The 24,346-nt window shown below is 43.4% G+C and overlaps 1 protein-coding gene across 3 annotated transcripts; it reads right to left on the bottom strand.

Moving 5' to 3' along the window:
- Positions 1-99: 99 nt before the first annotated feature.
- On the bottom strand, positions 100-24,214 carry map3k21 (mitogen-activated protein kinase kinase kinase 21). 3 transcript variants are annotated; one of them, XM_071906597.2, is made up of 10 exons: positions 22,853-24,214; positions 11,779-11,959; positions 11,276-11,424; positions 10,377-10,552; positions 8,162-8,402; positions 7,563-7,685; positions 5,441-5,591; positions 5,238-5,332; positions 4,013-4,843; positions 100-3,899 (listed from the first exon to the last, which is right to left on the bottom strand). In XM_071906597.2, exons 1-10 carry the CDS (start codon positions 23,643-23,645, stop codon positions 3,526-3,528), a joined length of 3,114 nt encoding a protein of 1,037 aa, XP_071762698.1. In that variant the 5' UTR covers positions 23,646-24,214; the 3' UTR covers positions 100-3,525. The 3 variants fall into 3 exon arrangements, with proteins under 3 accessions (XP_071762698.1, XP_078144929.1, XP_078144928.1); XM_078288803.1 differs by having other exon boundaries at positions 100-3,869; XM_078288802.1 differs by having other exon boundaries at positions 4,013-4,840.
- Between the last annotated feature and the right edge of the window lie 132 nt (positions 24,215-24,346).

The following is a 24,346-nucleotide window of genomic DNA, read 5'->3' as shown; positions in this document are numbered from 1 at the left end:
CAACTGAGTAAATTTCAAATATTCCTGTTGCATTTCAACCTTGAAAACAAACAGAGAGGCAACATTAGTCTTGATTTAGACTTTATTCAAAATGTTGAGAAACTTGATACTCTCTTGATCAATCAGGCGTGAAAAACCAATACTGTAATGATAACAATAATAACCATTCATTGAAACAGATGTGTTCAAAACTAAATCTGACACGTCTAAACCCCCTCTTTGTTCATTTGAATCAGTGTGGCGTTCACAGGAAAGTCTTCAGTTGTTCACTTCACTTGTTTTAAAAGGAAGGTAACAGGAATACATTTAACAGAAGTCTTTATATTTGATCAGGGTCTTTCAGCAAGTGAGCTGTGTTGCCCATCTGAGGTGGTTTCTTAAGTTGTCACACTGAGTAGTTTTCTTTAGAAGAACTCTACGCTAGCAGCTGGTCATATTTAGTGGTTTTGGTCCCATAGATAGAGAGGCCTTGTTTAATAGTGTTGGAATTGGTCCCATAGCTGTAGGTCTGCTTTGTTATTTGATTCTTACAGCTATAAAACCTGGCTGGACAGTATTGCATTTGGTCCCATAGCTAGTAGCCCGAATGCACCATATTAGAATTGGTATCATGACAATTATTGATGCAGTTTGTAAAACTCTGGAATGATTATTTGGGGATGTTGTTGCCAAACTTGTTAGAAACTATGTTCTGGTTATCCTCTAGTTAAAATCAAGCTCTGCAATTGGCCTCAAGCTTCAGTCTTTGGCTTCAGACTGAAACCCCAGATTTTAAAAGCAATATACCAGAGTAAAGTAATGATTTGTTATGACTTACACAAAGAGCTGCATTTATTGATCCCCTTTGAATTATGATAATGCCGAATATTCTGTGATTATAAGCTTACAAACTGCATCTTTAATGACTGGCTGTACAGTGGTGAAATTGGTCACATGATTAGTAAGGCCTTTCTTCAGAGTGGTGGAACTGGTTGGATAGCAGTCAGTGGTCATAAAATACAGGGCATGGGATAATTTACATTCTAAATCATAAGACACTAAAATTGATATTCACCTCAGGAATAAAATGTACATTTACACCTTTTGGGGTTTCACATCATCAAATGGGTCCCTTTCCTGTCCTTTAAAAGTGTGACACATTTTCAAATGAACTTCTCAAAAATAGACTGAAGTCGGCGCGAAATCACAGCAGGGAGAATGTAATCATCAGTGAACAATTTAGAATGGATGTTCATCAATTTTCAAGTTTTACCATCAAGTCATCTTTCTAACATACGGAGCCCAGGAGTGACCATGCTGTAGGGAGAAATGCATTCCCTGGTAACGAGGTTTGACTCATGTGCACAACATGCTATCGTGTGCACACAATATATAAAACATGTGCTCGAGTTGCATAAAAAAAAAGTGTGCAGATAGAAATAAAACATGCGCAATTCATATATAGAGCCAGTGCAGCCGCACCAGGCCCTTCTCTGAGACGTGGCGGAGAGCTCCAAGTGCTGACTGATAAAAATACTTGCAATTGATTGACAGTTAGTCTATAACATTCCTCAGGTCTAAATATTGACGATGATATTGCCCATTAATTCTCAATATCCTTGTCAATTCTTTCTTATTGACCTAACCAAACTGCCATGCATTACAAGCGCTTTCAGCGGGCAATGCCTTGATAACTCAACTCCTGAGTTTTTTACCTGAAGTACAACTTGATTAACAAATCTCTATGCATTTTACCTTACCAAAAAACCTGATTCAACTAAATATATCTTTGTTCAACAAAATAAAGCTAATTAAACCAAATAAATCAATGCAATCAAGTAGCCTGAATTCAACTAATTATGGCAAATCGGTGAAATCAGTGTGAAACACGCAGAGTATGCTAAATCGAGCACAAGCTTAAAAAAAAACCAAAAAAAAAAACCATAAGAACATTTTAGTAATTTGTTTGCATGAATTATGAAATTGTGTGCACAAAATAATGAGAATGAGGGCACAAATTAACCATAACGAGGGAATGATATGCATCTTGAGCATTCAAGGACACAAGGTCTAACTGGTTTGCAGGTGTTACCATTTTGTGCCCTTGAGGTAATAAATCAAGCCTCAAAATACATATTGTGTTCTCCTGTGGTCACTCCTGGGCTGTGTAGTAAGAACTCCACTAAAACTGTGGCTGGGCATATCATGTGGTCCTCCCATGTCTAACATTATGCTGTGTCATTACAATTCATCCAATCAGCTGTGATCAGTTAAAGGGGGATTACAAATTTAATCACTTAGGTTTTCCTTAAGTGAATATTCATGGCTGAAGTGACCCCCCCCCCCCCCCACCCCATCCACCCACCCCCTGACGCAGTGTGCTGAGTGTAGGAAATGCAAATATTAACCAAAGAACTTTGCTATAAATACTCTTTAAAAAAAAATCCATATTAGTAACACATGACCATATTCTAGACAAGAATAAAAGGTCATTAAAAATGTAATTTTAGTCCAACTTTTAAGTGAAAATATTCCAGGTTTGTTTTGTAGGACTTCCAGTGTTTTTCTACCTGTCTCTGCAACCTTCAGGGCATGAAGAGGAAACACGCTTGGATCCCTACTATGAGCCAGTATGCAACCTGTCCCCAGAACACACACTGTACTGCAGCATCGCTGACATTAAACACAAACATAGAACAGTATATATGCAATACAAAACAATTACCGGCATTAAATCAATAATGGATAAAAAGAAATATTTACAAACAAGGCATAATGATTTTTTTTTGTTCAACATTTTAAGGGTACATGCATGCATGATTCTCAAGTCAAAAATCTAAACCAAAGCGTGGGCGCACGACTTTGAAATTGACATGGAATGTATGTCCATTAAGGTTTGTCCAGCTGGTTGCTAAAAGGTAAGGTCAAGTCTCTTCATATTAAATTACCTATAAAAATATATATATAAATAAAAAGGTGAGGGTATCGTGTTGCGAGAGCTGCAGCAGCGGTCAACGTTTAGCTGCACCGACAGAACAGGGAGGGAGCGAGCGGACAGAGGGAGAGGTGATGGATACAGCGAGAGGGACGAGGGGACAAAGGTGGCAGCACCCTGGGGTAACTGACAGGAGAGCTGAGTTGATCCAGCTCCGGAATGTTCTGTTCAGCTTTCAGAACTACGGAGACAAGGCTGTGTTCTAGAACGAGACGAGGCAGTGACTGCTGATGACTGCTCTCAAACCGAGAGACGAGGCCGTGCATTCTAGAACTCCCCGTGACGCGGCCGTCTTCTAGAAGTCTGGCACTTGGTTACGCTCTGGAACCCAGATTATGTTCACTATGCTCTAGAACTGAGACAAAGCTGGGCTCTATGTTCTAGAACTTTTAAAATGAATAAAAAAAACAAGGCAGCTTGGTTCTAAACCCTCCAGGAGTTCTAGGCCAAGAATTCTGTCTGCATGTTCTGGAACACTCTAGATTAGACTAGATAAGCTATAACGACCACAGCAGCGGCAACTTGGATCATTCTCAAGGCTCTGGAGGGTCCTAAGAGAGGAACTCTTTTTCCAGTTCGAAGACGGAGGGCCGTGCCGGGGAGCTCTGAATGCGGCAGAGCGGCACGGTGCAGTCTCGTTTCTGGCCCTCGGTGTCCATGTCCAGCAGAGAGCAGCCCACCCCCACCTCTGAGGAGAGCACCATGTTGAGGCTTTGTGCGCTCTTCTCTCCGGAGTAGTGGCCCAGGGAGTAGCTCTTGTTGCGTCCCCGCAGCAGGGCCCAGGTGTGGGGTTTGGCTCGGAGCGACAGGGGCCGCGGTCTGGAGCAGGCCTCCCCACCGGAGGGCTTCTCCGATGCACCGTCCTTCTCTTTCTCCTGCTTCTTCTGATGGGGGGCTGGAGGAGGCAAAGTGGGTGGACCATTAGCTAGAAACAGATAAGTGAGGGGAGAGACATTTTTAAGAGTTTAAGCATTTTCTAAACCTCATAAACATGCTTGCTTGCTCCAGTCTCCCACCCCCCTCACGTTCGTTACTCACTGTTGTGGCTAGTAGCAGACTTCTTCCTGCGTAGGCGCGGCCCTGTAATGTGGTTGTTCTGCTCTGGTACCTGGCTTTGGGTTTGTATCGCAGTCTGGTTCTGTGTTTTAGCTGCTGTTTTGTTACTCTGGCCTTCTGTCACAGCAGAGCCGGGCTTGGGTGGGTCTCGATGATTGACAGCAAGCCCGTTCTTCCCAGGGCTCGTCTCTGCCCCCTCTGACTCAGACTGCAAAAGACACTTAGTGGAGTTGCATTCCATGATGGCTGACATGGAGATGAGATTGACAGGTTGATTGGAGGTGTGGCTTGACAGTGTCTCATCTTTACGGGAGCGACTGCTAGGTGGCGAGGTGCTGCGGCGGAACCGGGTAGCACGCTGAAACAGGCCCTCCTTCTTCTTCTTCTCTTTCTCTTCTCGCTGGGGCTCGTTCTCCTCGCCAGGCGCCGAGTTCTTGAGTGCCTCCCTAAGGTCGTAGCCCAGCACCACTGAAGCCAGCAGCGAGCCGCAGCCATATAGCACAGAGTCGGTCTTGCGGCGAGCCGACACCCGCTTCAGGCTGTTGGTGGGGGTGAGCTGGGGGGTGGTGGAGGTGGAGGAGGTGGACGTGGTGGTGTAGGTGTCCTCGGGGCTCTCTCCAGCGCCACCCTGACCTGCTCCCCCTACCCCTGCCTCCCCCGGCCCACAAGGCCCCCCAGGGCTCTGAGGCTGCTGCTCGTCCCTCCAGAGAGGTAGATCTATGTACACCTGGTTGGGGAACTTGAGTTGCTTTGGTTTGGAGCTGCTGCTGTCGGGACATTCCTGGGAGAACGCCTCGTCTTTACCGGCCCCTGCTGGAAACACAGAAACAGATTGGTTAGCTTAGAAACTGGTGATAAAGTCAAACACTATAAACTCTTCCATAGACAAGTACCCCATGCCTCAATAGTAATGTAAGCATACCTAGCACCTAAAAACGAATTAGCAAATTTTGTTTGATAATGCTGAAGGACAATGGAATTCAACCATATCCCCTTTAAAATTAATAGAAACATTGGAAGACCTAGGGATTTGTCCAGCAAAATCATTGTTACTTTCCACCTCAGACAACATGCCTACAAAAGAAAACAATAACAAGCAAAGCCACAGTGTAGAATGTTTACTCAGAGATACATCGGAAGTATGTACAAGATCTTTAATTGTATTAGTGTTGGAAAAGTACAGAATCTCAATTCATTCTCATCTCACCTTGATCAGCAAACAGTGCGGCAAGAGGGACAGACTTCTGAGACTTGACCAGGCTGGTGGACCAGGGGTTACTGCCGTCGGAGAGAGGACGCACTCTGAAAAGGGACACACATATTAGTAAAACATAAAATAGACTGTGTGTATGCATTCCACTTTTTAATAGCAATGAGCCTGTTTTCTTAGTGTGTGTGTGTGCTCTCTACCTCTCAGCAGCGTTGGGCCTGTCTTTGCTCTGTACTGAGCTTGGGCCCCAGGTTCTTCCTTTCTTCTTGATTCCCTTCTTCACGTCATCAAACTCCTCTGGCCTGAAGAGGGTGCTGCGCCCCCACGTACGGTTGCTCTCATCTAGAGTAACTGTTAACAGTCACCACAACATAAATGTTACCACAGAGACAGCAACTATAGCAACACTGCTTTCATGGGAAAAAAACACATGGCATCTCAATGGATCTGGTGTTAGTAAGATTATTAAGGTATTATTCCACCTGTAAAATCCCTTAAGCCCTTAACCCTTAACCCATTTGATCTTAGGAAGTGGTAGGCTGATATTTTCTATGCTGAAATGTGGTAGAAAAGCATGTTGCCTTCCTCTCCAACTATGCAGTCAAAACAATAGTCACTCCCTTAAAATACTCAGAGGTCCAATGTTGTGGCTTAATAGTTTTGGTAGCCACACCAGCATTCTCCCTGTAAACTGAAGGGTTATAAGGCCATTCTAGATCGGATAGAAATTAGCCTTTAAGGCTATTACTGAATTTAGATTCAGGAAGATTCAGGGTGACCATTTGACAGAGTAGAAAATATTATCTTTTGAATATAGATTTCTGCAAATCTGAATTCAAAAAAGTCAAAGCCAAGAACCAAAAACCTGTTATTAAGTGTTACAAAAGCTTGTTCTATGTGTAATTTTGCCATTATTAAAGTTATGAAGGCAGTGGGAGATAAATGAGGACAGAATCCACCATCTACATCAGTGCAACAGACTGGGGCCAAAAAACAAGATGGAAATTCTTCTATGTATGATACAATATGTGAACAAATTAAAAACAGCACATTGACCCAAGTCTGTGGCAGAAACATCATCAGTAACACCCATTACTTGTTATAGACAGTCACAACAACCATAGTCTGTAGTTAAAAATCAAACTAAAAAGGGATAACAATTGATTTTAAGGTTCAGTAAAGATCCTGTGAAACAATTTTAGCCAGCAGCACACACAGAAATCTGGTTACAATCCACGCATTAGGAAAATCTTGCCAATCAGCACACAGAACCCCCACTGCTGGGAACCAGTTAGGCAACGAACCCTTTCCATTGTCAAACGAGTTAGCTGATCATCACATGCAACGCTTGCTGCTGTTAGCCAGAGAGCCCACAGCAAGCATCAGGGCCACACCCACGCTGCGTCTGAGCAGCCAATAGCTTGCCTTTCCTCCTGAGCCCAGAGTGGGCTGTGAACTCGCTGGTCAGATCAACCTCCTGTTGGTAAACATACAAACTGTCCCTCCGCATATTGGAAGTCACTGAGGGAATGAAACATACGTGTTGCCTCTAATGAACATGCAAGATATGACACACATATTTGTAACTTATATGCTTCTAGCTCATAACATTTGTCATTGCTGTCAAATTAAAACCATGTATCTACATGCAGACAAGTTTCAGGAATTGCGAAAAACAGCTTTGTTTTCCAATTTAAAACAGTGCATTTTGAAACTATACAATGGGTTTTTGATTCAGGTTTCCTTCATAAGTCATGAAAACCTACAGCATGAAACGCTATGTCACCTTTCAATTCAAGCAGAAAAACAAAAAGATCAAAATTGGGGATTCAATGATTTCACCTGTCCACATAGGTGGAAAGCTTTTTTCTTCATGTGTCAGTAAACAAGCATACAGTCCTCCAAAAAACATAAAATGACTGAGAGAGACTCCACACATGTAGCCTAACATGGTGTGAAGTACACACATTTAAAATACAACCTAAAGGGTATGTCAACGTGAACGACATATCAACACTGACTCCCTTCAGTGACGGTGGCTCTTTATGAAACTTTTTCTGGCATTTTTATCCACTTCAATCATCTCCAAGAGGGCTAATCATGACAAATACAATGATTCTGAGCACAGTGAGGTGACATGACTGCTCAAAATCTTTATATTTGTGAATTTGACTTAAACCATGCCGTGAAATACACTTGACCCAGTACAGAGCCACTGGAAGAGAACTGGATGTTACCATTATTTTGACCCTGTGGGTGGAAGTAAGGAGAAAGTGAGGCCTCACACTAAGGAGGAACAGAATAAGAAAAAGAAGAACTCACGCTGAATGGCTCGTAGCCGTGGGATGAGTGTGGGGCTACTGGGAGGGGAGGAGCTAGTGCTGTGTAGACTCCGCCTCTTGTCCATGGAGGGCGATGCCTGCACTGTGATCTTATGCTGGAAGTCTACAAAATACAACATGCACACACGCACAGTTACAGTACAGCTAGAATTAGAGTTAGAATATACACCAGCATTAATCCTTGGTAAACTTTGTTCAACACAATGCAAATATTATTGTACTACTTACTGGCACAGGCAACACAGCAAAGTATTACAGATACATGTGCGCACAAGCACTATACACTGTACTACTATACATCTGAAGACCACCCACTGACTTACATTTATTCTCTAACCCCTAAATGCCAAACAATTAACATGTGCCACTGCATAGCATATGCCATTTGGTGGACGTTTTTATCCAAAGTGCCTTAAAGAATCATGAGTGCATTCATTTTTAGCATGGATGGTCCAGTGTGAACTGAACCCTAAACCCCTAAAAACCAACAAAATATCCTCATTTTGCAGGATTTTCACTTTCACATTTGGCACAGAATACACAAGACGCACAAGAACACACACACACACACACACTCACCTGAGGGCAGGCTGATGCGGTTTCCATCCTTCAGTTTGAGGCGGGAACGTTTGAACTTGCCCTTCCTCTTCTTAACGTTGGGCTTGTCCTTGTTGAGCTGGAAAATGAGGATGTTGAGCTCTCTCTCCAGCACGTTGATCTCCCGCTCTGCCAGCTGCTGCTCCCGCCGCTTCAGCAGCTCCTCCTGGGACTTCTGCTGGAGGGCGGCCCGCGTCAGCTCTTCTTCCCTGGAACGCAGCTCCTGGGAGGAAAAGGGATTGAGATATAGATACGGTTAGATAGGCAGAAACGCTGGCGGACAGACTTCTGTCAGGTGGTTTTGTAAGCTCCTGGGTGAATGGACAGGGCTAGAGAAACAGGTAGAGAAGACAGATTTCTGCTGGAGGATGGCCTGTGTCAGTTTGTCTAGTCTGAAACGCAACTCCAATATGGACCAACGATGAAGAGATAGAAATATGTGGCTAGATAGACAGAGAAACAGACAACTCTTTGTTGAAAGTAGTGATACTTCGGCTGTACGGCAGCAAGAATCAGCTCCTTGTCACTGGAACCTTTTCTCTCAATAGACAGACAGACATTTCAAGGATATGTTTGTTTGTTTTTTTGTGCCCATTGTCTAGGTTGCTGCTCTACTTTACTACATTCCTAGTGGTGTCTGCACACAGTCACTGTAGTTGAAGATATCGGAGTATTCTTCTTTATGACAGAAGAAAGAGAGCGCCACGTATAGAGACAAAGGGGTAGAAAAATGTCTCATTGCCTTCTTCAAACGGACATCTATATGACAAGCAAGAGCGAGACAAAAAGAGAGAGAGAGAAACAGCCATATATTACATAATTCCTTCTCTAATAAGCTATGTTCCAAGAGAATTACTGCCTCCTGTTTCAGTCAGTGTTACACAGCTACAGTCTTCTCTCCTCTCATGGCTTACTCTTCCTTCTATCCTTCTTTTTTTCCTTTTAATTGCTCTGAGCTGAGTAATAATAATCCTTACTGGATGACTTCCATAAAGCAGCTTTGGAGTCAAGCCCCTTCAGCCACCCACCTAGACACAGATTACTGTGGGCCGTTTACAGGAAATCTGCTGATGTAGTGGCTAATTCTACAAGCAATCTTAAGAAATTGCTGTGGGAAAATGTTAGCTAATGCTCAAGGCAAAATGGGTTTTTTTTTCTCTTGGCTTTCAAAGTCAAAAGAAACCAGCAACCCGCAAGGATTTTGTCACATGGTGAGGTGGTGCAGATCATATCAACTGATCAACTAAATTGTGGATTGAATGATTGGAAATTACATAAAGCAAAGCTGCACATTCACAAGATGGTACAATGGCACCAGGAAGAACCGAGATTTGGAAATTCAACTTGCCCGAAATTTACTCTTCCTCTACACTACTTAAACTGTTTGAGGTCAGTGGTACACATACATTTCTTTCAATGAGGGACACTAACAATGCTAACCAATTTTGTTTTGTTCACTTAAGTACCAAAGCAGAGACTTTTCACAAAGAATGCTAAAGGTGCCTGGTGAAAAAACAAAGATACTAAATATAATAAAAACAAGACACTAAAGTGGAAAACAACAGAACACCACCTGTGGAGTTTTCGGTATCCATGTCATTCAGTTCCACCGTTCGGCGATCCAGCTCAATGTGCTGATCCTGCTGTTTCTCCAAACAGTAATTAACCCCTCCCTCTAAGCCAGCGACGGGAGACTTACACAGGAAGCAGATTAAGGTCTTAACAAGGGGAAGTACGCTAAAGCACCTCGACACTAATGGCTCGTTTTGTTAAACGCGCGATTAGCCCATCCACTGAAAGTAACCAATTAAAATGTAAAGTCTGTTAAAGCTGTCCCGAGCGGTAGAGCATGTTTAGACCGAAGCATAACGACAGGTTAGGTTACATCCATCGTCTCACTACAAAACAAAAGAGTTGTGAATAGTGTATGTACAAGGCTAGGAGGCTTGTTACATACATCTGGGTCAATTAGTCAAAATAGGGGATAAAAAAAGCTTCCAACTTCCCACAGATGTGTGTGTGTGTGCGAGAGAGGAGAAAGCAAATAAAAAGCATATATGTTTTATGCATCTCCCCACCTACCAGCCTTCCTTCATGCTATATGTGTGTGTGTGTGTGTATGTGTGTGTGTGATGTCAGCATGATGGCTCTGTATATACTGTATGTGTTTTTGTGCAGTCTCATCCCTCTGCCCTACCTTCTCTTTGGTCCTGAGCTCATCAAACATCTCCTGGATCTCCACACGCCAGTCGTCCTGCATGCTATGGAACGAGTCCTGAGGCATGGTGGCCATCACCGCCTCCTCGATGGCCGACAGCTGCTCCAGGATGCAGGAGAAGGAGGGACGCACGTGGGGGTCCTGGTCCCAGCACTCTGGATACACACACAGCAATGCACAGATAAAGAGTTACAGAGAAATGGAGCCACCAGCATAGATTACTGTTTCCCCTATATTCATTCAGCTACGGTACACTCATAAATATGTTATCTGGTGCTGGCTTGCCAAAAACAAACTAATTACAACTGCAGTGCTATCATAGTACAATTACTCTGTGAATCACGATGATGGCATCCAAATATGAGCAATTTGAACAACAAATACTGAAACTGATACTGGAAACAGGCATCCGCTCATCAGATAAGGTTTACAATGGGTCTGGAAGCAAATCTTGGTTGCAGCACTAAAATTAGTACCTCTACCAAAACCTTTAGTGGAAACACTGCAATAAACACACAGCAACTATATACAAATACCATTCAGATTCATGTGGATATATCCAGATTAATTCGCATGTGTATGGACGGTGTTTGTTGTTATATGAAAATGTTGCACTGTTTTGCTTCATGTACTGTTATTTTCTTGGTTTTCTTTACCTCCCTTTTTGTGTTTTTTTTCATCTGCTAAAAATTGCACTTTTACTATGGATTTGGTTTAATTATTATTATATAAAAAAGGTTAAATAAAACAATAACGCTCCTAAAATGTCTTAGAGGATTATGACTGTAATTGCATTTCAAAGCAATGCCTTCCACAGTATGCAACTCTAGGACGGCCAAGCTATAATTCTGCAAACGCTTTCTGTTAATGTGTCCTACCTTCCATGAGCTTGGCGAAGGGTTCGGGGCAGGTTGAGGGGATTGGTAGGGTCAACTTATTGACGGCCACACCATAAGCTACAGCCAGGCCATCTATCCCACGGTAGGGCACTTCCCCTGTTAACAGCTCCCACAGCAAGACACCATAGCTGGGGGAACACACACACACACACACACACACACACACACACACACACACACACACACACACACACATATGTAGCTTACACGCTCTTAACAGCTCACCGAGATCATCTGCAGAAATACAATTGTACTGTTATTATAAATTCACCGCAATGAAATTCCTACATCAATAAAATGATATTGCATTGGCTAAAAAATGAAGTTCAAAGGAGAAGGAGAGGAGAAGGAAGGAAATAAAGAAAAAGAGTAAGGAAGGTAGGAAGGATGGAAGGAAAAAAGGAATAATGTCAGACAAAGGGCTGAGCCTGAGGAGAACGTTTCATTCTTGGTCTGTTGATGGCGTGTGTTGTTTGTCGTACCTCCAGACGTCGCTGCCTTTGGAGAAGAGAGAGGATTTGATGACCTCGGGGGCCATCCAGGAATAGGTGCCTGCTGCCGACATTTTTGTGGTTTTGTGCCACTCCCTGGCCAGGCCAAAGTCTGTGATCTTCAGCGTCTTCCTCCCGATGTCGTCGTTCTCGATTTTTTCAAGTAATAAAACTGAAAGAGAGAGAAGACAGTGAGTGAATGGAGGAGGGAAGAGAGAGAGAGTGGGGAAAGGAGGGAGGGAGACATAAGGGAGGAGGCATGGGAGAGTTGGAAGGAGGTGGGATGGAGACAAAAAGATGACACGATAGAGAGAGGAAGAGAGAGAAGGAAAATAAAGATATGTGATGCAGGTGTGATGGGTTGGAGGGAGGAGGGAGGGAAAGGGACGAGTGAGGGAGAAAGTAGGAAAAGGGGAAAGACAGGATTGGCGTGGAAGTGGGAGACAGAAGAGAAGTGGGAAAGACGAGTGTAGGGGAAAAGGGAGATACAAAGAGAGGGGGAGAGAGAGAGAGAGAGAGAAGGACAAACATGCAGGTGAGGAGATGATAGTCGATATTCAGCGGGGCCATCAGCGGTATGCAGGTCATTTATTACTGTAGAAATAGGAGGTTGACAGCACTACAAAGCCCCTGTCCTCGGGTCCTAAAACTATTTAACACATTAAAGTCAGCCGGAACCCTCCAAACCTGCCTGTAACACGACACCTAGCCTGAGAGCCCGGCCACAGTAAAGCCGCAATCCACCAACGTGTGAAGTCACCCCCTGAATTCAAGACCCCTTTTGCTAATTATGTGTTTAAAAAAAAAAAGAAAGAACAAGATTTATGAGTACATCCACCTTTCTTGCTGGTTCTGCGTGACGATTTGGTAAGTAAGCCCACACACAAAAATTCATTACAGACAGATGAACAGTGTTTCAAAGATGTTTATCAAACTTCTGACAGTGCTGTGAGAGGATCGCTTTTACTTTTCAGGTCAAGGTGGATCTGATTTGTCCTGTACAGTGATCCCGGGTCTAGGTTCCTATATATATATATATATATATATATATATATATATATATATATATTTAATTTCAGATCAGTTAGATCTATCATTACAGATACACAGGAGCCTAGATCACATAGGAGCTTATTATAAGACGTTAGAGCCTAGGTAACCGATGCCACCTAAGAGCAGGTGATGATTGGAGAGTAGTGACATTTTGGCTACATTCTCTCTTCCAATGTTTTCTTTTAACATGAACCGATTCCGTGTGTGTTGATACACCAACTGCCAAAACACAATAATGTCATCTCAGATTCCTTGGGGCTCTTCTCTTTGATAATAAGAAGCAACCTTTTCTGTGTGCTGGTGTATCAACTGCCAAAACAGTCTCTGTCTCTGATCATCTTGGTTTTATTTTCAACATCCCTTGTTTTTCCCCCTGCCAAGACCTCCTCCAATTACTGTCCCATTTCATTAATTACATACCCGTCCTATTTGATCTACCACTGCAAGTAACTTTGAACATGTTTTTAATCAACTGTGTTCAGATTCTATTACAGAACGTCCAACTGAAAATCTAATGGAGAATTTCATTAACATTTGTTTAGCTACACTAGATGCAGCCATTCCTGCAACTGCCTTCAACATTTTATGTACTGAATTCATATCTTGAACTACATCTTCTAGTTTTACCCATTGGGGGAATATCAATGTGACCTGCTGATTTTGCCATCAAAATTGATTTTTCATAAATGACATCTTTGGCTTGGATTTGGTTATAAGCACAAAATCAGTTCATAATGCGCTCATTATAATATGAGCGCTCTGAAGCCATTCTGAAGCCCTGATACAAAAAAAGACATATTGGATTCTGAAGCCATATCCACTGGAATTACAAGATACAAAAACTTGAGAGTTGAAATTCCCCTTTAGGTGGTTTGACAGAGGCACTTAGGTGGCCACTGAGAGTTTACAATACAAGGAAAACAATGTGCATTAATAAAACATCACAGCCTATTGTTAGCATATACACTCTTCTGTGATATTCCCATGGGCGCTGGTGGTTTCTCGCCTTTTGTAAGATAAATCTCAGGTGAGCATCAACTGTGTCTGTTTTGCACGTCAGGTCAAATCACCAAGTCTGCCTTTAAATGGATACTGAGTGTCTTATAAAGTAGTAAGAGGTGTCAGATACTCCCAGAGGATAGATGCCTGGCTTAAGGCAGGCTGAGGAATGCAACAGGACTTTGGTACCGAGCGCAAGCTTTGTGCGATGTCTTCAAAGCAAAAACAATGTGCGTGATGATAAAGTTACACTCTGTGGAAATACTCACACAAACATGCTGAGGCATTTTGAATACAGTCACCTACTGTATTACACACTGTACCCTATGCACTTAAAAAGTGAAGTGTGTTAAGCAGTTTATTGGCAATGAGTTATCAACCTTCAACAGAAGCTGAACAGTGTGTGTGTGTGTGTGTGTACAGTTCAGCAAGGTGGTTGCACTCAAGGCGTTCTATTATCACTCACTGACCTTGGACTTACTCCCCCACAGCAGGGCCTAAACGTGCCAACACACACACACAAACACTCACACACGCACACACACATACGCATAAACCCTTTCTTCAAGTCTCAATCTCAAATCACAGTCACATACAAACACACGCTTTTATCTTATAGCTCTAAAGCCACATTTGGGGTTTTCCCATGGTAAGGAGGTTGATGGTTAATGACAGCTCAGCTCACATTGTGGGCCTGCTGCAGATAACAAAGTACCACAAGGCTGGACCAGACCTTGGCACTGCTGCCAGCCACACAGACACACAGTTGGACGTGGGAGGAGGAGTGGAAAGGAGGGTAGGTGTTGAGTTGTGGAACAGACGGGGGCGGACAGAAACAAAGGGGGGGCGAGGGGATGGGCTGCGAGGCCTCGACTAGTTCATACAAAAACATTTGTCTTTTTTTAATCACAGACACAACAGGATGAAAGTAAGCATACTGCTCACAACTATCATCCTAATTGACAAAGTTAACGCGTGAAAGGCCCGGTTTAACATTACTGCGTATAAAAAGGCTACCATAAAATACAAAGTTGAAATTATTTTGGGCATTTTCTTTGGACTGATTGGAGGAGGGCGACGGCTTGAATTACTTCAGGCCGCCACAATTAAAACGTTCCATTGATCACAGAAAACTGAAAGGATCTGAAGCAGTATTTTAACCCTAGTGCGACTCCTATAGGTCTCGACTAATATCCAGGGTATTGGTGCCATTACTAGCCTCGGGCACTAAGGGGATCCTCTACCCAGGCTGCAACAAAAGGCATTCCATTACAAACAGGTTCCACTAGACCAATGATACACTGCTACTTCCTGTTGTCAAGTCCTCTCAGTGATTCCGTAGATTCCTCCCAGCAGGCTCTGTGGGTTTATAATGACTCGTGGAGGGTTAGTTACACAACCTAGAAGGACGGTGGTTCTAGGATAAACCCGTCTTCTTGAGTTGATTGGCCTATAGAGTGTCATGCCAAATTCTTTCTTTGTTGCTCTGTGATGCTTCAATGTCAGCCCTCAAGAAATTTCAGATAAAAGGACCTATCTCCTGTCTACATGATTCCATGCTGACGTTATTGGACATCATCTTTAAACCTGAGCCGTTAGGTTTGGCTATTGCATTCCATTAGCAGCCATGCTAACTCCACCAGCCTACTCCATGGCCGTTGCTTAGTAACTCGTGATTTTATGTCAGCTGATTATGCATCTCACCATAGTGATATTATGTTTGGCATTGCTGCAAAATTTCAGGCACCTTAATTGAGGAGAGTGGGGCAGGAACATGGTAATCATCAACTAGAATACAAGAGACCAAGCTGCAGAAAAGCTTACTAAAGCTCAGCTCCTGTTCACTGATTAGTGACCTGCCTCCAGCCTGCAGACCCGTCTTTGAAGTCCACCTCCAATGACCTCTTCACCCCATCCTAATTTCTAAGCTCTTCTTCTCAATTATGAATGAACCTTCACTGAAAAATATAAAAACCTTGCGCTCAGCCAAGTCAGGGGACTTGGTGCAGATACTTTGCACAACTGGTAAAGAATATAGGTAGTTCGCATACAATAAATTTTGTTTTATCTTTTTTTTTTTTTTTGGCGCAGGAGAACAAAGAGACACAAACGTTTCGGGCTGACTTCTTCAGTGTGTCCCATTTGATTAACCTTCACTCAAATTTCCAATGTAGATAATTTCTGAATCTGCTGCAATTGTTTCTTTGAGGGGCAGATAGCCATCTCTCTTTCAGCCAAGTCTTTTTTAACATTGTTTCTGGAAATAAAGATGAAATTAAGTAGAAATAGCTATGTCGACATGTACTACAATTCATATTTAAATCGTGCAATGTCTCAAACGAAACACAAAACAAAAAAGCAATATAATTGTGTGTCAATCAGTCAGCCCTAAAAGCACATTCAGAAAGTACAAAAAGGTGTTCTGGTTGACATCTATCCAGGGTCATACTAAAAAAAATAAAGCCCCAGGCCAAGCCCCACCCTGGCTAACAGGCTCTACTGGAGAGATGGATCCTGTGGTCAGACTGAGTGTAACAGGAGTTAGCAGACCTGAAGCCTTTACAGCCGGGCTAATGTGAGAAAACAGGTTCCAGACCATCTTCTATCCCGGCTCCCTGTCTAGTCAATCCTGAGTCTTTTGTTGCTCTTAAGACAGATGGTCTAAGAGCCTTAATACTATTGTGTCTCATTTTTTCCCCCCTGCTTCTACATCTTTTACTCAAACCACACTGAACATTTTCTTGCTCCTATGAACGAAAAAATGAAAGTCTTTGGGGAAACAGTGGGAAGCAATAGGAGATGGATATGCCTCCGAGGCAGTCCCCACCCTCAGTCCAACCCCCCATTTCATCCCCCTCGCCAGCAGAGGATCTTCAGGCAGACCCTCAATGTTTCATGGTGGAACAGTGGGAGGATCAGAGGCAGACCTGCTGCCCTCAAAGCAGGTCCCACGCTTCTTCCCATTGCTTTCTCCCCTCTAGGTACAAAAAGAAGAAACGTCTTTGGGCAAATGTGTTCGTTTCCCGTCTGCCGTAAACTTGAAAGACCGTCAGTGTTTCCTCACTACAAACCCACAAGAGTCTAACCTAAATCCCACAAACCAATGACACATGAATAAAAAGTACCACCATTTACTTGGTAGTTCCCCAGTTTTGCAAGGTAAAAAAAATTATATCTACAGTTTTTAATTCCGCGATTGTGTATTTTTAGCAAAATTCCATGGACATTAAACAGCCATAAATAGTTTTTTCTTTGACAAAAATTTGTCAAAATATTACTCTACCATAACATTACCAAAAGGCAAAAAACATGGTCCTTATGCATTTGCAAGTATGCATGCACACGCACGCACGCACGCACGCACGCACCCACACATACACACACACACTATCTAAGACTTCTAGTGAAGAGAGGCCTGTCCTTTAGTAAAACATACTGAAGGTGACAGGCAATTTCAGGGCATTTTGGGTGATTTTCCACTTGATTCTGAAGCTTCTTTATTTTTCAGTGGTAAATCCCAGCAGCAATGAAACCTAGTTGCTGTGAAAATTCCTGTGACTGCAGACTCCAGGGGGATCTAACTTGAGGTGGCAGCATTTTGGTAGCTGCACCAACAGACCAATCCAATCGAGCGAGAGCAAGTGGGGTTCCTGTAGTAAGCAGAAACAAGGCTGCTAAACATTCCCCCACTCGTCTATCTGTCCTGGTTGAAATGAGAGCGCCCCAGGGCATTCTGGTTGATGGGAACAGGATCAGGGCTAATGGCTAGCAAAATCCATCTATCATGATCACGTCTCTCTGGGCCACTTGCTCTTTGTCTGTTCTCTTCCTCTGCTAGTTCATGTCTGTTTAAGCCTGAATTCATCCGTAACTAGGCTGATTAAAAGTAACAATTGTTAGAGGTGTTTGGGTAGTAATTTTTGCTATGCTAGCATCTATGAATGTGCTGGGGGACTAGGGAGGGGATTGGCTGATTCGGAAGGCAGCTCTTCTCAGCTGTTGGCTCTTTTCCTTTTCACCCTGCCCTGCAACAATAGGTGCAGTCAGGGAGAGGTCATAAAAAACACAGTGAAAGCATCTCCACTCCTCCTCTCTCCCCTCTGCCCATTCTCTTGTCAGAGAAAGACAGGCAGTAACTGTCTGTGTGTCACTAGGGGTAATTGTGGGGAAGCCGGAGAAAAGTTGCCCTGCAACACCTAGTCAAGCTTTGGTAACTTTCCCCCTTGGGCTCTATTTACGCTAGGCCTTCACGGACCTACAGGACGAGGGGTGTGTGGAGAGAGACACAGAGAAGGAGAGAAAGAAAGAGACGGCGTGATGTAGTCTAACAATAGTTTTGGATTGATGGGAGAATGCCGTTGCACACGCTCCAAACGGAACTGTGTCAGTTTCAGTGGGACTGTGGCATTCGAGGCACACATTCCTGGCGTACTATCGTTTGCATCAAGACATGAAACTCCAAGTTAATGTGGGTTATGCATGCTGGCTCTGGGCCAAGTTTCAGTGTGGTTTGTTGTTCTTATCTAGAGCTCTATTAACAATGCTACTCCTAGACCAAAGGAGAAAGATGGAATTAATGTTGGAAGAGGGGAAAAAAGGAAGGATCAATTAAAGGATGTTATGAATAAGGAGGAAAGATGGAAAAAGAGGGGAAAAGTGAAAGTTTAAAAGTTGTGTCGGCAGAGGCTAAAAATGGAAGGAAAAGTAGAGGTGAAAAAAGAAAGGAGTGTAAAGGCACAAGGGAGGGAAGGTAAGGAGTGAAATAACGAAGCAAGAAGGGAAACCCCCTTGGTTCGTGGCAATAAAAGAGTACCGCGGCTCTCTGGGAGATTAAATATGAACGGAACAAAACAAAACGAGGGCTTTGAGACCCTCTGAGTCCTAGCCATTCTTCTGGTCGCAGTAGCCTAGCAACCGCTGCTTGACCAGTCCATTGTGCAAACGTATGTTAAGCTTTTATCCCTCATTAGCAACATTCCTCCCTGCAGGCTGGGATTTTACAGATTAGGGGGAAAAACACAAAAGAGATTGGACAAATCTCGCTGACTTCCAACATATTACTTTACAGGCTAATCATTGATCAAATAGCTGTATGTTTGTCAGTGTGGAGCATGTGTACACTGCAAGTTGATAAATGACAGGCCGAGTAGTTGAGTGAAGGTGGAGAAGTTTAGGTATTTGTCTGCCTCTGTATATGTGTGTGTGTCCTGATTTGCCCCTAGAAGATAAAAAAAAAGCTATCTTGACAGTATGAACCAGAAATGGGGGTGTGAAACATGCACACTGACATGTTTCACCCGTTTATGAAAAAATTAGACAGATTGCTGGAAAAACAATCATTTCATGCAATGTATCTCCGTTTTCTTTTTACCCCCTGTGAAGATAATTCCCACTCCTTTTATCCATCTAGATTGGGCCTACACACACACAATGCCAAGACAAACAGATAGACAACAGGCCCACACTAGCAGATGCAACAACTTCTCTAAGCTGCATTATTCTAGGTTTTACTGGGAAAACAACCCAACACACCACAGGGTGCCGTGTTTGTGTGTAGGAGAGAGTTTTTTGTGAACTCACTGCCCCGGTTCTAAGCAAACATGGATAGCTTCATTCATTCTCTCTTTGTTTTAGATAAAACTGTATATTGACTACAGATGTTCAGACTTCTGACCCCAAGGCAGTCAACTACCTGCAACTATTTATAGCACTGTTGCAAACGACAACTGATGATCCCTTCAATGTCTTGTTTTAGGCCTTGCTTTGGTTCAGCTGTTGGTTAGAAGCTTAATATTGAGCTCTATGGGCAAGTGTGGTGGATAGCAAGAATGAATACAGAAAAACAAATGTTTCTGGTGCAGGCATACAATCAACAGGTACACTGCTGAGATTACATTTAAGTTTCCAGTTTTCACTCTTCTCATGGAGCCCAGAACTGCTGGAAGCACACTCTGAATCATCTTTCCCAAGTGAAGTTTTAAATTCCCTCTCTCTAATTAAAGCCTATGTTGTCTCTTGTTCACAGTGAAGTGGCAGGGCAAACACAATGACTTGTGTTGCTGCACTCTGCCTGTACGGGGGAGGGTGTTTGTGTATGTTCACCAAACATCCGATTAGCTGGAACAGCCTAAACAGCAGTTAAATCCTTTCTCTCCATCTGCCCTATAATTAACATGAATCTTCATCTTAAATAAGCCTATTTCTATCTCTAGGGCTGGGTTCTCTGCTGCAGCATAGCATCATATGCAAGGGGGCTCATATGCATATGAAGAGTTTTGTTCCAAACTGAGATTTGACAAAGTGACACATAGCACAACTTTAAAACATATTGTGGTATTTTTCAAGGATAGTAGGTATCTTAAGGCCTTGGTTGACAGTGATATCAATTTTAGAGATTCAATCATAGCGTTTTGGAAATTGTCTCTTCACATGCAACAAAATGATGTGTAGGCCTACCCATCTTTCTAGGCAAAGTTTGGGATTGATAAAAAGCAATGTGATGTGAGTGTGTGTTCACATCTGGTAGAGCCAAATATATAGGCCATACAATTTGCCTATTGTTTCACCCCACTACAGGACTACTAATAACTAGTCTAATTTAGAGAGATGATTATAGCATGTTTGAATAGTTTTATGATGATAAAATTTAGGGATGCAAATATTGCTTCGATATGCCATAGTTTGACCTATATCTTATGATGTTTGAGATTGGTTTTAAAATTCAAAAACAAACTGTGAGGCATAAAATTGAGTAAAAGACTTATTTTATACCTGTTGCTTATCTGCAAGATATGCTACTTGTAGTCTAAGCTATTTGAGATGGCATTTAATTTACTACAGTTCCTGCATGCAGTGCTGTTTCTGAGGTTAGAAATCTCCTTTATTAAACTTTCTGTTGAGAACTATAGGAAACATAAAAAAAAACACAAGTAAACTTCACCACAATTAATTTAGCCTTCATTCTTGCGGCAATACTGATAACACTTTGGCAGTGTTGAGGACTCCAACAGATTTTGGCTAAAGGTAATACCAATTTTCTGGCTCTTGGTGATGATATGCTCACTTCAGAACTTTGCTATATTGCTGCCTACCATTTCTTACAAATCTGACAATTTAGTGAAATGGTAATACCAATTAATGGTAGTGCTTTCAAAAATGAAATATTCTGAAATTAGTCAACCGTATTCACAATGATTGGTGGTAGCAGGCAGGTGAGGCAGCAGTAAAATTTTACCATTGTGTCATTTTTCTATTTTCGCGTGAAGACTGAATAAGTAGAATGGGAAATTAAATACTGATTAGGAACAGTTTCAACAACCATTGATATAGTGGGAGTTAATGGTATGTGGATTTTTCTCATGCTTGCAACCCACCTGCTGTTTATTAACTGTACAACTATGCATGATACTGGTGATGCAGGCAGCATGTTATGAATTTGAAAATAACGAGCATATGCGTGTTTTTGCCCTTTTGCGTACACAGCTTTTTGGTGGTCAGTCTATACACAAGCCTCTTGTAATCAGGGCAGGACTGAGGCTTGAGCATTTTGAATGTCCCGTCTCCACATGTTCACACATTCACTCACACAGATGGAGATAAACAGCCTACCACCAGAGCTACTCCCCACACGGCCCCAGGTTGATAAGAGTCTCTCTGGTCACAGAGGAAGAGATACGGTGTTGGGAGTCATATTACACACACACACACACACACACACACACACACATCTCAGTTGAGGTGGATAGCCTGTGACAGTAGGTATATGACTCACACTCAGTTTCTCAACAGGTCCAGTCCATTCATTATTCAGTCTGGGAACTAGGGACTAAAGCCTGCTAGGGGGACCTGTTGTCACAGTCACCAGTCGATGGAGGAACTAGCACAGTTGTAGGCTTATTTCATCTGGTCATGTTCAATTAAGTGGCCCAGCTAAGTTACCAAGGCACTCAAAAATGGGACTAACAGATACAAAGGAGTATAACTCTGATTTTGTTTTCCCAAGCATAAACAGCGGGAAAGACTGTAGGAGTTGTAAAGTTATGTAGTCGTTCCCTGATTAATGAGTTCTCATCCCTTGGGTCCTGAATCACAGATAACCCCTAAGTGAAAGGTTTTCTGTAATATTCTTACTAGGTCGAGTTTCTGTTCTTTCCTATCCTGTGACCTCGTGTGTCGGCTCCTGACAGCATTTGGTTGGTCAAGGCGCATGGCCTGACTGTGGGCTGAATGTGTGTGCGTGTGTGTGTGGCTGTATGTGTTTGGTAAATCACTGACTTTGTTTGAACAACATTTCAGGACGGGGTGGAGAGGGGGCTGGGAAGGTGTGTGTGTGTGTGTGTGTTATAAGATGGGGGTAGGTGAGGGCAGTGGGCAGCCCAGCTGAGCAAACTCTGACCTTATTTCACATCCTCTCGAGGGTCTCCCCCACCACTTCATACACCCACAGACCTCTCACACCTCTTAAACTCCATCTCACCCACACAAATGTCTCCCTATCTTCCTCTCCCCCTGTCCTGAGTAGAGGACAGTGCTGTCCCAGTGTTATTGTACAATACATGTGGATTGTCAATTTTCAACAACCCCAGTTTAGGCTCTAATGACAAGACTTTTCCTCTTATCCTACAGGCCTGAGGTGGAACAATTAACAATTTCTCAAATATCATGAACACATTATTACATACATAACTAGCTGCCTGTCAGTCTGACTGCTCAACATATGCATAGTTCACTTTGTCGCTGAATTGAGCCAATAGAAACAGAAAGAGGCTATCTTGGGCTGTTTCTGACAAAGCTACAGAGGTTGGTTAATATTTTCTACAGTTGCTCAAGTTTTATTTTGAGTTGCAACCACACAAGCAACTCAAAAAAAAAAAACAATGGATTCACAGAGATGTGCTGCATGAGCAACAGGTGGATGGTGACTGCACTGGGCTCCTTCGGTCTCTCTACTATGAGATGGTCTCTCTTTCTCTCTCTCACAGACACACACACATCTCGTTCATTCTTTGCTTACTGTTGCTAGACTTCAGGTCGCGGTGGATAATGGGTACCACGGCCTCCTCGTGTAGGTAGTGCATCCCGCGTGCAATCTGCACGGCCCAGTTGACCAGGATGTGCGGCGGGATCCGTCTTCCGGTCAGCACCCGGTTCAGGGTGCCGCCTCGGGCATACTCCATGACCAGGCACAAGTTGGGCTCCTCCAAACATACTCCTTCCAGTTTAATAATGTTGGGGTGTTGCAGCATGGAGAAAAGTTTCGCTTCTTGTTTAACACTGTCAGAGGTGGCTGTTATGTCCTCGTCCGGGTCTTGCCGAGCCGCCTTCACGGCGACCTCTTGATCTTTCCATGTGCCCCGGTAAACTTTACCAAATCCACCCACGCCTATAATCTCCTCTAGTACGAGTTCGCTGAAATCTATCTGGACCGGCGAGCCCGGGACTCGCTCACGAACCCCTACCGAACCACCTGTAGCGGGGAGACGGTAGATAGCGGGTTGGTAGGTGACATAGTTGGAGGGGAAAATCCCGACCCGGTGGTTGATTTTACCCGTCCACCATCCCTCGTCCCCCGAGATGGCAGCGTCCTTGGACAGGACCTCCACCACGTCTCCTCGCCGGAGGCTGAGCTCGTCCTCGCCGCTGGCCTCGTAGTCGTACGCGGCTGTCCAGAGGGACCGAGTCGGGCACAGCGGGGCAGAGTGAGCCCACGCCCTGGCTGTGGGGGAATCTGTCCAGGCATGCTCCCCGGTGCCACCGCCGCCCGGCCGCCCTTCACCGTTTGGGAAAGCGGCCTGCGAGACATCCATTTCTCGGTGGCCGTAGCCGCACCATAGGGTGCAGAGCTCTTAAAACAAAATCTAAACTTTAAAATGGTAAAAGGTAACTTGTTGAAATCCTCATCCTGTCACATCTACGGGGCTCGCTGAGGAGAACAGTGTTGAATTCCCTGTGTAGCCCAAGCCGAGGTCAACCCGTGTCCAAAGTCCTGTGAGAGAGAGAGAGAGCGTCTACAACTTTGTATCCACGTCGCCACTCTGGGAAAAGTGTCTTTGTGGGTCAATAACTAGCTAGCAAAGTTGCTTGCTAAAGTTAGCTGATACATTTGTTAGCTAATGTCACCGCTTGCACGCGCTGACAGCTAACAACATATCGTGGGAAATTTAACAGTGAATGTATTAAATCATATATATGATATCTGCCATGAGAAGGAAATTAATCCACAACACAGGCTCTGTTTCTGGATAATGCTAGCGTTTCAAGCTAAAGTTAGCTCTCTACCGATGGAGCTACGAAGTTTCGCAGGTGCCGCAAGAGGTGCACCTGCATCGTCCATTCAGACCAAATATAGTTGGACTACAAGCGGCACTTTTCTCCTCAAAACTCACCAATAAAACTCACTCAATCACTGTTTCTCAAAAAGTACAGTTTGATAGCTCGCTTATGGACTTTTTTCCAAATTTTTAATCGCATTCCATACTTTTAGCTAGCGAGTTAGCTTAGCATAGGT

The sequence above is a fragment of the Centroberyx gerrardi genome, chromosome 15 (assembly GCF_048128805.1).
Source record: "Centroberyx gerrardi isolate f3 chromosome 15, fCenGer3.hap1.cur.20231027, whole genome shotgun sequence".
NCBI lineage: Eukaryota > Metazoa > Chordata > Actinopteri > Beryciformes > Berycidae > Centroberyx > Centroberyx gerrardi.
Note: the sequence above shows the minus strand (reverse complement) of the source record. Positions and strands in the feature narration are given on the sequence as shown.